The 14,251-nt window shown below is 36.1% G+C and overlaps 1 protein-coding gene across 1 annotated transcript in view; it reads right to left on the bottom strand.

Moving 5' to 3' along the window:
- kl-3 (dynein heavy chain 8, axonemal kl-3) overlaps positions 1-14,251 on the bottom strand; it is a 141,973-nt gene that overhangs the window by 42,077 nt on the left and 85,645 nt on the right. Inside the window, exons 48-51 of the mRNA XM_071593917.1 lie at positions 11,646-11,822; positions 8,981-9,148; positions 5,073-5,288; positions 961-1,098 (exon numbers count right to left, since the gene is read on the bottom strand). Of these exons, the coding sequence (XP_071450018.1) occupies positions 961-1,098; positions 5,073-5,288; positions 8,981-9,148; positions 11,646-11,822 (699 nt within the window). The remainder of the gene's footprint in view (positions 1-960; positions 1,099-5,072; positions 5,289-8,980; positions 9,149-11,645; positions 11,823-14,251) is intronic.

Below are 14,251 nucleotides of genomic sequence, written 5' to 3'. Positions count from 1 at the left end.
CTTGATAGCTGCTTCATTCCAGGATCGTACCAACAGCACCACAATTCATCACCAGTAATCACCTTGGAAAAAAAATCAGGGCCCTCTTTGAGCTGATTTTGAAGCTCAAAACATGCCTGGCCTGAACGCTCCCTTTGCTTGTTAGTGAGATGGCAAGGGACAAATTTGGCTGCAACCCTTTCCATATGCAAATCTTCACATAGAACCCCCTGAATTGAACTCCATGACACTCCAGACATCTCACAGAGTTGATCTATGGTTCTGTGATGGTCTTCACGAATGAGGGCATTGATTTTGTCGACATTTTCGTCAGTTCTTGACGTTGAAGCGAGGCCTGAAAGGGTTTGACCTTCAATTGACATTTCACCATTTTTAAACCTTTAAACCACTTGTAGACTCTGGTTTGGCTTAGGGCAGCATCCCCATAAGCAGTCTTTGGCATTACAATAGTTTCCGCAGCCAATTTCCCCAACAGGAAACAAAATTTCACTGCAGCGCGTTGCTCTTGATAATCCGACATTATGTTTTTCGCCGAAATAAAAAAAGTTGTTTCACTGAAACAGCTCTCACGGATGGACTGATCCAGTCACAGTGATGGTGCTGTGCATACTGACGCAGGTGGCGTGAGCCTGACATACGACTGGCCGACCAAAGGCTTCCCCCTTCTCTCGCTCCCCACCGCTGCCCACTTTCCGTTACTTTTGGGTCCCCCCCTCGTAAGGTGTATACATTTATTGCTAAAAAATGAGAGAAATGCCACTGGCTAAATTACAGTGTCATGAAGATTAAAAATCCTATTACTATCTAAAGGTTTGAATTAGGTGAACTGATTTTTAAATTACATGAGTGTTGTTAAAAAATTACATCGACCACCATCTCAAAAAATGCACAAGAAAAGAGAAAATGCTGTGGAAATTCATTTCAGAAGACAAAATAAGCATCAATTCAGGATTTAATCACCTTCTTATCATACATTGCAGCATCATAAGCAGCCTTGACAACACCAAGTTCTTTATTCTTTTCTTCCAATATAGTTTCGGCTTTCTTTAATTCGTAGGAGGCTCGTTTCAATTTAGCCTCTTGCACAGCCAAGTCAGCCTGAATTTCAGAAAGGTAATTTCAAAACAGTGAATTAGTACCACTGAACACATATGTTCACCGAGTTCAACAACAACAAAATATGTGGCTAATTGATAACAGAGTTTAAAAATATGACTAAAATTTTTGTGATCACTGCAAGCAATGAAATACATGCACATTCATCCACTAATATTATGAATGCTGATTCATTAAAAAGGCTACAAAGGCATCTCCTTACACTCTGAAATTTTAAAGTGCAAAGGTATCCTTTGGTAGCTTAACTGGCTAAAGCACTCAGCTTGATATTAATTGACCAAGGTTCAAATTCCAGTCAAGGCTGATGATTTTTACACTTTGGGAGTGCAGGGTACTAAAATAGCTATCTAAAGGGTAGAAGTAGATAGTCAAGTTATTTTGCGACGTAATACAATTTATTTTTTGACGTTAGTTTAGGTCAAGACTATAGTTATTGATATTTTGAAGTTGAAGGAGCATAATGTAAAGTCATGTCATTCATTGCCCCCAAAAGACTTTTCCAATTCAAAGTGAATCCATTAGGATTGAAAAATGCACCAGTAACATTAATTCAGGCAATGATCCAATTTCCAGCTGGTTATGTTGAAGATTATGCCAAATGTACTTGGATGTGATTCTGTGCCTCAGTGAAGCATTTGAAGAACATCATATCCAACTTTAAAAAATCCTAGAGAGATTGAAAATTCATGAATTGGCATGTCAACTTAAGAAGTGCCATTCTGTCTCCCCATTCATGAAACATCTTGACTGTTCTCACTTCAGATGGGTCATGGTGCCCACTGGAAAAGGAAACGCAATAGAAGAAGCAACACAGCTGAAGGCCAAATACCCAAACATGTCAGTTCCTTAGACTGGGCTGTGTCTGTCCATTTCTATTAGACTCCCTCATTTCAATGGACTTTCAGAGAATATAGAACCTTTGATTATTTGTCGAAGAGTTTCAGTAATTCTCCCCAGCTGTCACACCTTGGCTCAGGAAAACAAATTTCTCCATACTGACGTAGGACTTATAATAATCATATTCCAAGATTGAATCAAATATCAATCATCAAGTATGCCAGCCAAAAAATATCCCAAACAGAATTGTGTTATTGCATGTCAGAAAAAGAGACATAAGTTGTAGCATTATGCATTGAATAATTACAAAGATACTTGGAGGGAAAATGGCTTTACTTGTTCACTGACAAATCATCTCTAGCATGGTTAAAATCTATCTCTGACCAGCAGGCCAAATTAATGAAGTGGACTTATCAACTTCCTGGATTGGACTTTGAAATCAATCGCATACCAGGGAAAGCAAACTCAGTAGTTGGGAGATTTTGCACCTTCTGAAGAGAAGTACTCCCACAGAGAGGGTGAACTCCCCAGAATCTTCCCTCATGGTGACTAAGACTCCTGACTTCAAAACAAAAGAAATGAGTTGATGGCAATGGGTGTTGAAATGTTTGATAAATATTTAATGAGAGAAAATTCAGTGCAAGGAGTTTTTCAATAATCTAGGAGATATTTAGAAGAGGTTTATTTTGTTAGGTAGATTTAATTCATTATTGTTCATTTATTTTATTAATTTTATTCATTATTTTGGGTTGAAGATTTTCTTTCAGAGGGGGAACAGAGGGTAGTCCTTGATGGCACTAGTTCCGACAGTGTTCGAGTCACGTAGGGGGTACCTCAGGGAAGTGCAATCGGATTTTCTTGATTTTTGTTAACGATTTGAACCGCGAAGTGAAAAGTAAAATTAGGATGTTCGCAGATGACACGGTGATCTATCGGGAGATATCTGGGGATGAGGATCGTTTTATTCTAGCGCAGGATTTAGATTGCATTACTAAATGGTGTTCTCACTGGGGATTGTCATTAAATTATAATAAATGTTCGGTGGTAAATTTCTTTAAAAGATCAACGGGATTTGCTTATAAATTAGCTGGAGGTGACCTAGCAGTAGTTGATACGGTAAAATACCTAGGTGTCACATTCACAAAAGACTTAACTTGGGGGACTCACATACGTAAAGTCTGCGGTCAAGCATATAAAAAATTGGGATTCATTAGACGCACTGTCGGAAAAAGTGACTCGAAAGTCAAGGAACGTTGTTACCACAATCTTGTAAGGCCTCATTTAGAATACGCATGTAGAGTATGAGATCCCAGTGAAAAAGGCCTCATTTGGGAAATTGAGGAGGTTCAATGCCGGGCAGCCCGTTTTGTTAAAAATTCTTATGATAAAATGCAAAGCATCACCGAAATGCTTATGGATTTGGGGTGGGAATCATTAGAAGAAAGATGATTCAATGCAAGATTGAAATTATTAAATTAATTCAGATCAGCATGTTTCAGCACCGAGGTCTCGCAAATTATTCGTACTCCTACACACTTTTGTCACTTGGATCATGCATATAAAATTCGGAAAATAGATGCCAGAACTAGCCGACTCAAGGACTCCTTCCCACGGACATTACGGGATAGCAACCACAGGGTTACAGATAGCTAAAATTCCACTTGCCACCCTCAGCGTCTAAAGAATAATTAATTCTACTTACATGCATTCTCTTCCACTAACCTTGTGTGTTTTTGTTATAATAACCAATTCTTCCCAAATGACCTCATTTGTGTTCTGTTCATCTGTTTTTAAGTCTCCCTTTCAATCCCTCGTCCCTCTCCGTGGGGAGAAATTTCTGCTACCTGCAACATTCAGTCACATTCCCTGCCTTTCACAGTCTCCTCGGGGGGTCGAGTGTTTTGTGTTGTGTGTTTATAGGGTGGTGGAGTTTCGCATTCTTGCTTGTTGTGTCCTGGCTTGCGTGTTGTTGGATGGATTTCGTGATGCATCCTGGGGTGCAGTTTTTTGTTGGTTTATGGTATATGTGTTTGCATGAGTGCTGGATGAAGGGATTTTTGCATGAGTGTGTGCGCTGCTGTGGGTGTAATTATCTACATTGTTGTTTTGCATGCATTTGCGTGTATTGCTCCTTTTTACGGTTGGTGACCTGGCACCCCCCACCACACGCCCTTGTGGCAGCTTGCAGGGTATTATGTAGATGTAGATTATTAAAAAATTTTCTCAAGGGGCTCCTAATCATGTGGATGACCCCATTAAAGTCACTATCTTGGCATCTCCCACAGCTTTTGAATTTGGAGCTTCAGTGTCATCTCCACATGGGTTTCATCGTCTCAGTCTCCCTTTGTCGTGTGATTTTGTTTTTGAGTTGTCTTCCTCAAAACTAAAACCCTTGAAAATGCAGCGAAAGATGTCCACACTAAAAACAATCAATACAATGGTACAACAATAAATTTCTTTGTCTCTCCCAACAAAACACAATCCAGCAACCTACTTGCCATCAAGTCCCTTTTCATCTCCATCTACTTCCTTCCTCCCTCCCTTCATCCCGTCCAACATCCCTATCCTGTTCCTGCCCATTCCTTGTTTGCCTAACATTCTCCCTTCTATTACAGTCTTCAACATCCCACCACCAATCAATATGCCCCACATCCATTTTTCCTGCCTCCTTTGGATTTCTCCCAAATATCCCCTCCCCTCCCCAACCATACCCAGGACTTTCTCATTTGTTTTCCTTTCAGTCCACTTCAACTTTTCCATTCTTCTCCACACCCACATTTCAGTCCACTCCAATCTACGTCTAACATCCTGCTTCAATGACCGATTTCCACGCAGTATATAAATACACTCCTATTAAAAGTTTTAAAGAGCCTTTTCTTAACATCCTTACTCAATATCCCTGGAATTATTTCCTCTCTTCTTGAGAAATCTTCTTTGCCTAACACAGTTCTTGTTATGTTCCAACTAGTTTCACCATTTTGGTCTAAAACACTTTTGAGATGGGTTAACATTCTCACCTGCTCTAGTTTAGGACTCCCTATTTAATATTTTACTTAGCTTTTCTCTTTCTTGAAAATATAAATATTTCGATGGCATTTATAAAGAAAAACTTTACAAACCTTTAAAGGCAAAACTTCTTTGTTAATCCCATAAAAGATGGCCATTGATATGGTCCATTGAATTAAGCCAGCAACATTGCCACACGCTTGCTTGGCATTTTCATATGTGTACAAGTGATAATCCAGGTAAGGCTGCATCAAGTCAACAGTTTCACCATTTATTTGATCTTTTGGAAAGTTTTGTAAATTGAAGAGGAATTTTGTGTCATTCATGACCTGAAAGATAAAATTATTACTATTTCAGGTGCTCACATTTTAAGGAAGATATTTGCATTACTCTTTCTCCTTGCACTTCCATCACCACTACTTCTGAGGTAGGAATGCCATCATATCGATTTCCTATGCCCATTAGCGCAAATATATGTCGGTAGCTTTGCTGGCCCCATAACACAGAATGTATCCTTTTCTAAGTATAAAAGGACAGATATATGTTTTTATTAAAATATCATTAACTTCTTCATTATTTAGATTTTGATAAATGTGATGCTCTGTGCGATGCATTTGCAGTCTGAAGAGGGTCTCCAACAAGTAAGCCTTGGTCTTCCAGCAAATAAAGGCACTTTACTGCAGCGGTGGGGGAAACAAAGTGAAGAAGGATTTACTGCAGCAGGGGAGAGGGAAGCAAAGTGATGTTATACAATCCAGAATACACATGTAAATTCTCATCATCAGTATGCCAGAACTATAGCCAGGGATTAATTCCTGGCAAAAGCCTTAGAGTCAGTCATTTATTAAAAAAGACAATATCTTAATGAGCGATTCCATGGAATTCGAATAGTTAAGGGTTCCAAAATTTAACCCTAGAAGCACTCATGAGCAATAGAGCTATCAATGGCCATTTTAACTGCGCTAAATGTTATATCCTACTTCCTGTCATAAAATTATTAGATATAAATATGGTATGTAATATTAGGTGATTCATTTTATTGCTAGGAAACATTTCAAATTTATAAGATACTAGCTGAATACCCGGCTTTGCATGGGTTAGGGAGAAACAATAATATAAATATACTACATGAATAAAAACAACAAATTATAAAGTACAATAATACACTACTTCATACAAATTTAAGAATCTTTTTTATTTAACACCTGTTTATAAACTACATTTTTTGTTTCATATCCAGGAGAAAGAATATATAAATTTTTAGGCGAACCTACTCTGGAGCAAGCAACATAAAGTTGCCCGTGGCTAAAACATGGCAATCTTAGATCAACACCACAAAACTTTAAAGACTGTCCCTGTGATTTATTAATGGTAATTGAAAAAGCTAGCCGGACTGGAAACTAATCTTTTAAGGTTGAAGGGAAGATCAGTTGGGATTAGAGGTATCCGTAGAATAAAAATTATTTCACCTTTTCCAGTTAAAATGACTGCCTGGATTATATTTTTCATTAATTTTGTCACACACAATCGTGTCCCGTTGCAGAGTTTTGGTGGATCTAAATTTCGCAATAAAATGATTGGAGATCCTACTTTAAGTATAAGGCGATGTTGTGGCAATCCAGCTGGATCAAGTGAATTTAGGAATTCCGTTGGATAATTGACGGCTTCGTCAGCATCCACTACGGTATCAACCGATTTATATTCAATCACGTCTCCTGGCAGCATGGCTAGAATCTCCTTGTTAATTTCATTAACTTCATCTTTCTTAGGAGCAAGAATGGCTCTTTCTCGCAACCATTCTAAATTTTTATAATTTTGATTAACGTTAGGATAGACTGCTTGTATCATATCGCGGACAGTTTTCACCGATACACATAAATCTGATGACAATTTTATCATACCAGATGCTTCAATAACTAATCTATCTTCTCCAATCTCCAAAAGTTTAATTGCAAAATTTTGAGCATTCCCATCTCTTAAGAGGATTGGCATGTTTTGTTTAAGGCTAATTTCTTGGACATGATTCCATAGAACAGAATGTTTTAAACAGGCATAAATTTCATCGGCTGGAGTCGATTTTGGAATGACAGGCAGAGTTTGATGGGAAGTCTCCACACAGGAGTACCAGAGCTCCTCCCATTAAACTGCAGTTTCCTCTAAGATCTTGAAGTGTTGCGTTGAGAGCCTCAAGAGATTTTTTATGAGCCATCGTACACTCATCCCATACTATCAATTTACATTCTATAAGAACTTGTGCCTGGCCGCTTGTTTTATTTATATGACATGTGGGATTTTCTTGTCGGGAAATATTAAGTGGCAACTTAAGGGCAGAGTGGGCTGTTCTTCCTCCTTCCATTAATGTCGCTGCAATACCTGAAGATGCAACGGCTAGAGCAATTTCTCCATGAACCCTGATTTCAGCGAGAACTAAATTAATTAAAAATGTTTTTCCCATGCCACCAGCAGCATCAAGAAAAATGATACCTCCTTCTTGTTTATCTACTTGATCCATTATTGTTTCGTACGCGAATTTCTGATCTTCATTAAGAAGTGGCTTTTTATCCGCGATGTATGCTTCTGAGTCTAAGACATTGTAGCTAGTTTCACGTATATAATCTGGATAAAATACACCCTGTTGATCTTGTACAGGTGCAAAAAGACCGAGTTCCACTAAAGTCTTGTTAACCATGGTGATACACTTTTCCTCCAAAATAATCAAAGTTTTATTAAAAATGTCGGAGTTAAACGTAATATCCAATGTAGGATTTTCACTTCGAACTTTGGCCAGTATATCCTCACTCATTGATTCTTTATATATTTCCCATAATGTTTTTGGGTTAGATGGATTACAGGAGGTTATTATGATGGCAAACAAAATTCGGATTTGTCCTGGAAGAGAAATCAAACTGGCCTCTTGCAATGAGTCATCCCAGTGTTGATCTCCTTCTAGCAACCCTAAATTCTGGCAAGCTTCTCTGAATGTCTCACATATTTCTCCGTTTACCGTTCTTAATTCTGCAAATGAGCGAGGTCCTCTAATGGTATGTAGAAGCATTCTTAAAAAATAACATTCGGCGTTGTTAGGATGGACTGTGTAGACTCGGCCCAATGCGTCACATGAATAAATATTATTCTCAGGATCAAAGTTGCCCATTTTTCTTCTACAAAAGACTTTCCTTGATGTATTCCACGTATAATATCTCGGAAATTCTGAATACAATAGTGTTCTTGCAAAAGTATCCTGCTGGCATAGTTGGAAAAATGCTGTTTCTATGACAGCAACAACGTAAACAAATTACATACATACAAACAAACACTCTCCTTTATATATATAGATTTCATATTTGTTCTTGAAAGAATAAAATAGTGCAAATGTTACATATGCCCCACCAATTGCTGACTCGTGATTAAAAAAGATATTTTGAATAAAATATATGAAACCTAATAATACTTATAAATGTGCTTCAAATCATCTGTATACTATACTATAACATTAAGACCAATGTTAGAGCAAGACTTGCTCCCCTTCCTCCCCTCTCTTCTCTTTTCTAACTCCTTCTTAAATCTTCCTACACCCACAACTTTGATTTTGAAATGGCAACAGCCAAAGCTATACAATTCATAATATATTTTCAAAATAATACATAATATTCAATGGCAATAAAAATCAGTGAAATTTAACACACTAAAAACTCTCTCACATTTCTTTTTTACTGCCACAAGATGGAGGATTTGTACACACAAATATATTTTAGGAAGTTTGTCAGTTATGAGACACAAACTGTTAAAATCCACTGATCAATGAACTGATTTGGCATAATTGCAACATTGACAAATAAATATTACTGATTAGTACAACAGGAAGTTCTGAAATAGAATTTCACTCCATTCATCTTCCTCCTATACACATACTTCTGGACTGACAGAACATTTCAGAATTTATATTATAGTCACTTGATTTCCACAAGAAAATAATATGTTTAAAATTACATATTAAATGGATTCTATAGGAATGAGATACCTTTAATGATTCACCCCATGAAGCTGTTAAAAACTGACGCTCGGGATCTGGCTTTACGGGTTCCAATTTCTTCTGGAATAATACAATGACCGCATCCATAATCAACGTAATTAAATATGGTGGTTTACCTAATTTCCTTACAGTTGCGATGTCTGCAGCTTTGATTGTCTGAAACATGCAATTCTTAGGTTAGTAAAAGCCCGTTCTATTAAGTGTTAGTTACACTGAAAGTTTTTTACTAAAGTAGAACATTGCCCAAAATGTAAATCAAACTACTAAATAGGGTCACTCACCATTTTCCTAATAAGTAGATACAACATAATTCAAATAATTCAACACCCTTAAGAATTTTTAAGGCGTTTTTTTTCAAAGCAAACTTTGCCTCTTTTTCTTTCTGCCCTTGTCCATACATTTAAGATAATAGGATACCTATGTGACATATTTTGAAGGCCTTATTGACAGCTCTTCTTTAGGAAGAGCAAGTAAAGTGGTCCGGTAAGAAACTTAAAAGTTAACAACAAGAATGAATAAGCAATGGAATACTCATGCTTCAATTATGAAGTGACCTTATATGAAATGATTATCATTAGAATAGTCATAACAATAATTGCTTTAAGGAGTGAAAGTGGCCTCTCCCGCAACCTTACTGATGAAGCGATTGCTTCAGATAATGACGAGTGTAATTCATTAACACAATAAGAATAATGTTCATTTGCCCATAGATCATGACTACGATTTATACATGATGTGCCATTGGGCAAATCATTGTGGTAAGTCAAACGAGAGTGAAGTATAAAAGATCAAACAGGTAAGCACAAATTAAAAAAAACCACAATAAAGGAAAAACTTAGTTTAGAATAAATTATCACCCTCTAAGAATTCATGGACATTATAAAGTTGCAAGAGCAGTAAAAATTATTTTTGTCTGTTTTTAAATAAAGGCAACTTGTTAATTCCAATCAATGTTTTTCTTAAATTGTGGTGGAGCATTAACCCCAAGGAAATTGGTCCCATTGCTGGGGCACAGATGTGTTAAAACCTCCCATGTAAATTACGTCCCACGTGGCTGGCCTCATGGGTAAGAACACATGAGTTTTTTTGCATGATGAGATATTTATTTTACATGCAGTAAGCAGACAAGAATATTTAAATAAGTCACAGAAAACAGATTGTTTTTTTAAAAACGGATTAACTTGGAGCACCAATCATTTGCAATTATATGTATGACCATTTGTATAGCCCTTTATGTATAGGCTTTCATTGCTTGTTAAAAATTATGAATCCTTCAATGTACCAATCTTTCACTTATCTCCCTTTAATTATAGTGGGTATCTTCAAAGATGCTAAGCTATCCCAAGTGATGATCACAGTGAATTTGCAAACCTAATCAAAGCTTAAAATATATTAAGTTCCATATAGATGCGTCCACATAAAAATTCACCCAACTACTTGCCTCGTGAATTAAATATCTAATTATAATCTCAGACAAATGAATACATGCATATTTGTTTATGGGCACTTCTTTGAAGAATCCAATATCTCTACTTATCTATCTGCATCCCCTTTTACTTGAACACCAGTAGGAAATATTTTCTTATTCAAATGTTAATAATTTTTATGACAACTTTCTGTATCTTTTCAGTAATACTTTTTCTGAAAAGCAAAGAAATTTTCCACAGATGGGTGGCCAAAAACCATGAGTTGCCCATGAAATACAACATATGTCATATCTCCTTAAAGATATGGCTAGATTCAATAATCTTCAAGAAATATGATGACAATATACCCATAATAATGCCATACATACATGCCTGTACATAAATAATATTCCATGGTTCCATGTCCAATGTCTTGCAAACAAATAAAGGATATTATTTTTATAAACAAGAATAAATCTCAGAGTAGGTCAAACACAACCACCGCTTTTGAATTTACTGAGAAGTATTTCTGATGTTTCACTGCTGGCCTGTGATTTTATGAATTTTACCCTCTCAAAAAAACTTTTATTAACTTCTGTCTCTAACCTCTATCATTGTTTTATTTCTTCTTCCTCAATTTCAAAGGTTATATTTCTCTGCCTTGCACAGAGGATGAGTCAAAAGTTATTGCCCAGAACCTAAGATCCAAATTTTGTACTGGAGTGGATCAAGTTCCAAGCATAATAATGAAATGGTTATTCTGCCTAATCAAATAAAGGATCTCAAGAGAGAAATCATTCAAGGATTTGCTTTGACCAGGTGAATGATTTTTACACTCTGCAATTGTTGCATTGTAATGCATATTAACGGATGACTCTATCAAAACGTTTCTGTTACAGCATCTTCCACAGTTACTCGTAATTCAATTAAGGACTTAAAGAAAATGGCAATGAAAATGAATGGAGTGAAGAGATGCAGAAACTAAGCCTTCTGCTTTTTGCAAACTTTTGATAATGCTTCTTCCATATTTTGATCATGATTATGCATTTTATTTTTAGAATTACTTGAGTAACATACCTTGAAAGGAAAATCTATATTTAGCAATTCATACCTTAAATCAATAATGTATCATCACAACTACTCCAAAGTTGCAAGCAAGAATCTGCTCAAATGTTAACATGAAATCGCAGAAATCTAAGGAAGAATTCAGTTCATTCATTGAGAAACATTTACAATCCTCAACTCACCAGCAATGCAGCCTCTGCAGCTTCAAGAGCTGGCAAAGCAGCAATTAATTTCTCTTCAGCGCTCTTCTTCACCACTTCAATCTCGGTGAAAAGGGATAGCGCTTGATCTTTAACCTCTTCAACTTCGGCTTTGATTGCTTCAGCTGCTTCAGTTTTTGCAGTAACATCCTCCAACACCTATTTCATAATACCATTCAAGTAAATGAGCATTTACAGATACAGTATTTAATTGCCATGCCATTATCCACTTTCACTATAATATATTTCTCGATGCCGCAAAATGTGTAATCGCAATTTTGTTTAGTGGAGATCCTTTGTTCTACCTGCAAGTCTGTTGCACTTTTCTGTAACCTTGGAGAATAATGATCATACTTTGTGTTACTTTGAGGAGATCATGCGAGCTCTTATTTAAAAACGTTAAATGCATGCATATATGTATTTACCATTTCCATTTCAAGAAGAAAACCATATATAACTACCTTATTTATGCTAGCAAGCGGTCATTTCATACCACTTAGGGCCATGGTTGACCTTTGACCACTCGGGAGTGAGATACAAAAGAAAGATATTTCTGAGCATTCTGCTGCAAATGAAATAACAGCTGAATAAACACCATTTAAAAAAATGATGATTTTTCACGAATATGGAATCATCTTTTCTTCATTTATCTCAGCAGAATTGAAATAAAATATCTGACAAATTATTCTAATCTAAATTTTCTAAAAAAAATTATTATTTTTCAATAGATGTAAACTTAAAAGTTTATGACTTTCATAGTTCTGAAGCGTCAAGACAGGAAAAGCTAAGTCTTTTTGAGTGATGGAAAGTGGCATAGCTGCTTGTTTGATTTTCTGGTTGCCATAAGGGTTCCTCATGGTTCAACCACATGGAGTCTCTTTTATGATTTTTTCTTGCATGAGGAAAAACTCTAGCTACACCTGTGGCTCAGAAACATAGCTCAAACCATACATCCAAGAAATTCCATTTAACCCATGTAAGTATTTCTCCACTGATTTCTTAATGGTACATGACTGATACAAAAATTCATGTGGAAAGTAATAAAACCTTCTGATACCCTTTAAATAATGGATTTTCATGCAACACAAAATGATTAACTAAGACACATACGATCTAATATTAAATGGGAAAGAAGATAAAGGAAATGGAGGAAAGAGGAGAAGTAGAAGGGAATGGAGAAAATAATGCGTATTCAGGGCATTTTGATTGACCCCACTCTCATTGAGAGATTTTCTAAATCTTGAATATGTTTCATATTTTGATTCTTCTGTTTCTGCTTTTTTCATTTCATGAGTCACTACTCTAACTTTCATTATATACTCATTGAACCCTTTAATTGGGTGAAGGAATTATACTGAAACACTTACATTGTCCCTTGAAGTCAGACTTTACAGACTGACTCACTATGTGCGATTTCATTCAAGGTATCCTACCAACGTAAAGGTGGGTTTTGGGTGGTCGTCAACAAATGGGGAACTTACTCTTTCTTTATGCGGCATTACTTTTATGATAGGTAAAAGAAAAAATTGTTTATGGTAAAAAGTTTAGATTTTATATCTTCCAGGAAGAGGGGAAGTTTTTGAATTCTTGGCAAAATATACAAAAGTGCCAAAGTGTACCTACTATCACTAAGCGTTGTCATTGCTAATGACACATTCATTTTTTGTAGCAAAGCTAGATTACATTATTCTTTTTAAATTGTCCAAGAAATCTATCTTCACAATGACTAATTTTATGGTAATTCCTCAATAGAATGATGTTTTTAAAGCTTAGCGGTGAAATAATGCAATTTGCAATTCTGTCTCATGCAAGTCAAGGCTGAGGGGAAAAAAATCTTTGTTAAATGGAAAAACGGCATCATTAAAATTTTGAAAAAATGTAGTTAAGGACCTTTGGAATGAAAAGAAAAATGAGCCAAATAAATAAACAAGTACTTTAAAAGTTTGAAATTTGCAGCATCACTTGTGCTCACATGGGCACTCCAAAAACTAGAAACTAATTATAAAATATTCTCATCAAAGGGGCAGATTTACCATAATGTGATATCAACACATGAAGCCACTCAATTAAAATGAACACTAAACATGGATTTAATCGACTGATCAGGCTGAAATTTGGTGCATGTAGCCTCAAGAGATACTTCTAGTTAAAAAACCTTCACACACACATTATTAGTGCCTGGTCTCTGACTTTGCCGGGGAAATTGCTCTCACATAGAGACCCATCACTACTGCTGTTGGGCAATTTCAAAATATATAAAACCGATGGCTAAATTCTAACTTGTTCCACATTTACCTTCTATCTTCAAAATTGGCCTTTGCCAAAATAAATCAGTTGCTCTTTTCTCCATCCTATTGCTGATGATCCAAAATATTTCCTTTTCTCAGAGCAAACTCAAACATACAGTCCTCACATACTACTTCTTTTCCCTTTTTTTTTAGATGGAAATCAATTAGTACCCAACAAAGCCTTCTTAAATTCTCTAACTAATGACTATGGAAATTAGTACTCTCATTTCTTTTATAACATAAGATCATGTCAGCATGTGGAAGGTGGACAAATTATGAGAGACACATGCTTAAATAGGG

Source organism: Hetaerina americana, unplaced genomic scaffold (genome assembly GCF_022747635.1).
Source record: "Hetaerina americana unplaced genomic scaffold, ioHetAmer1.1.p SCAF_6, whole genome shotgun sequence".
In the NCBI taxonomy this organism is placed as follows: Eukaryota; Metazoa; Arthropoda; class Insecta; order Odonata; family Calopterygidae; genus Hetaerina; species Hetaerina americana.
Note: the sequence above shows the minus strand (reverse complement) of the source record. Positions and strands in the feature narration are given on the sequence as shown.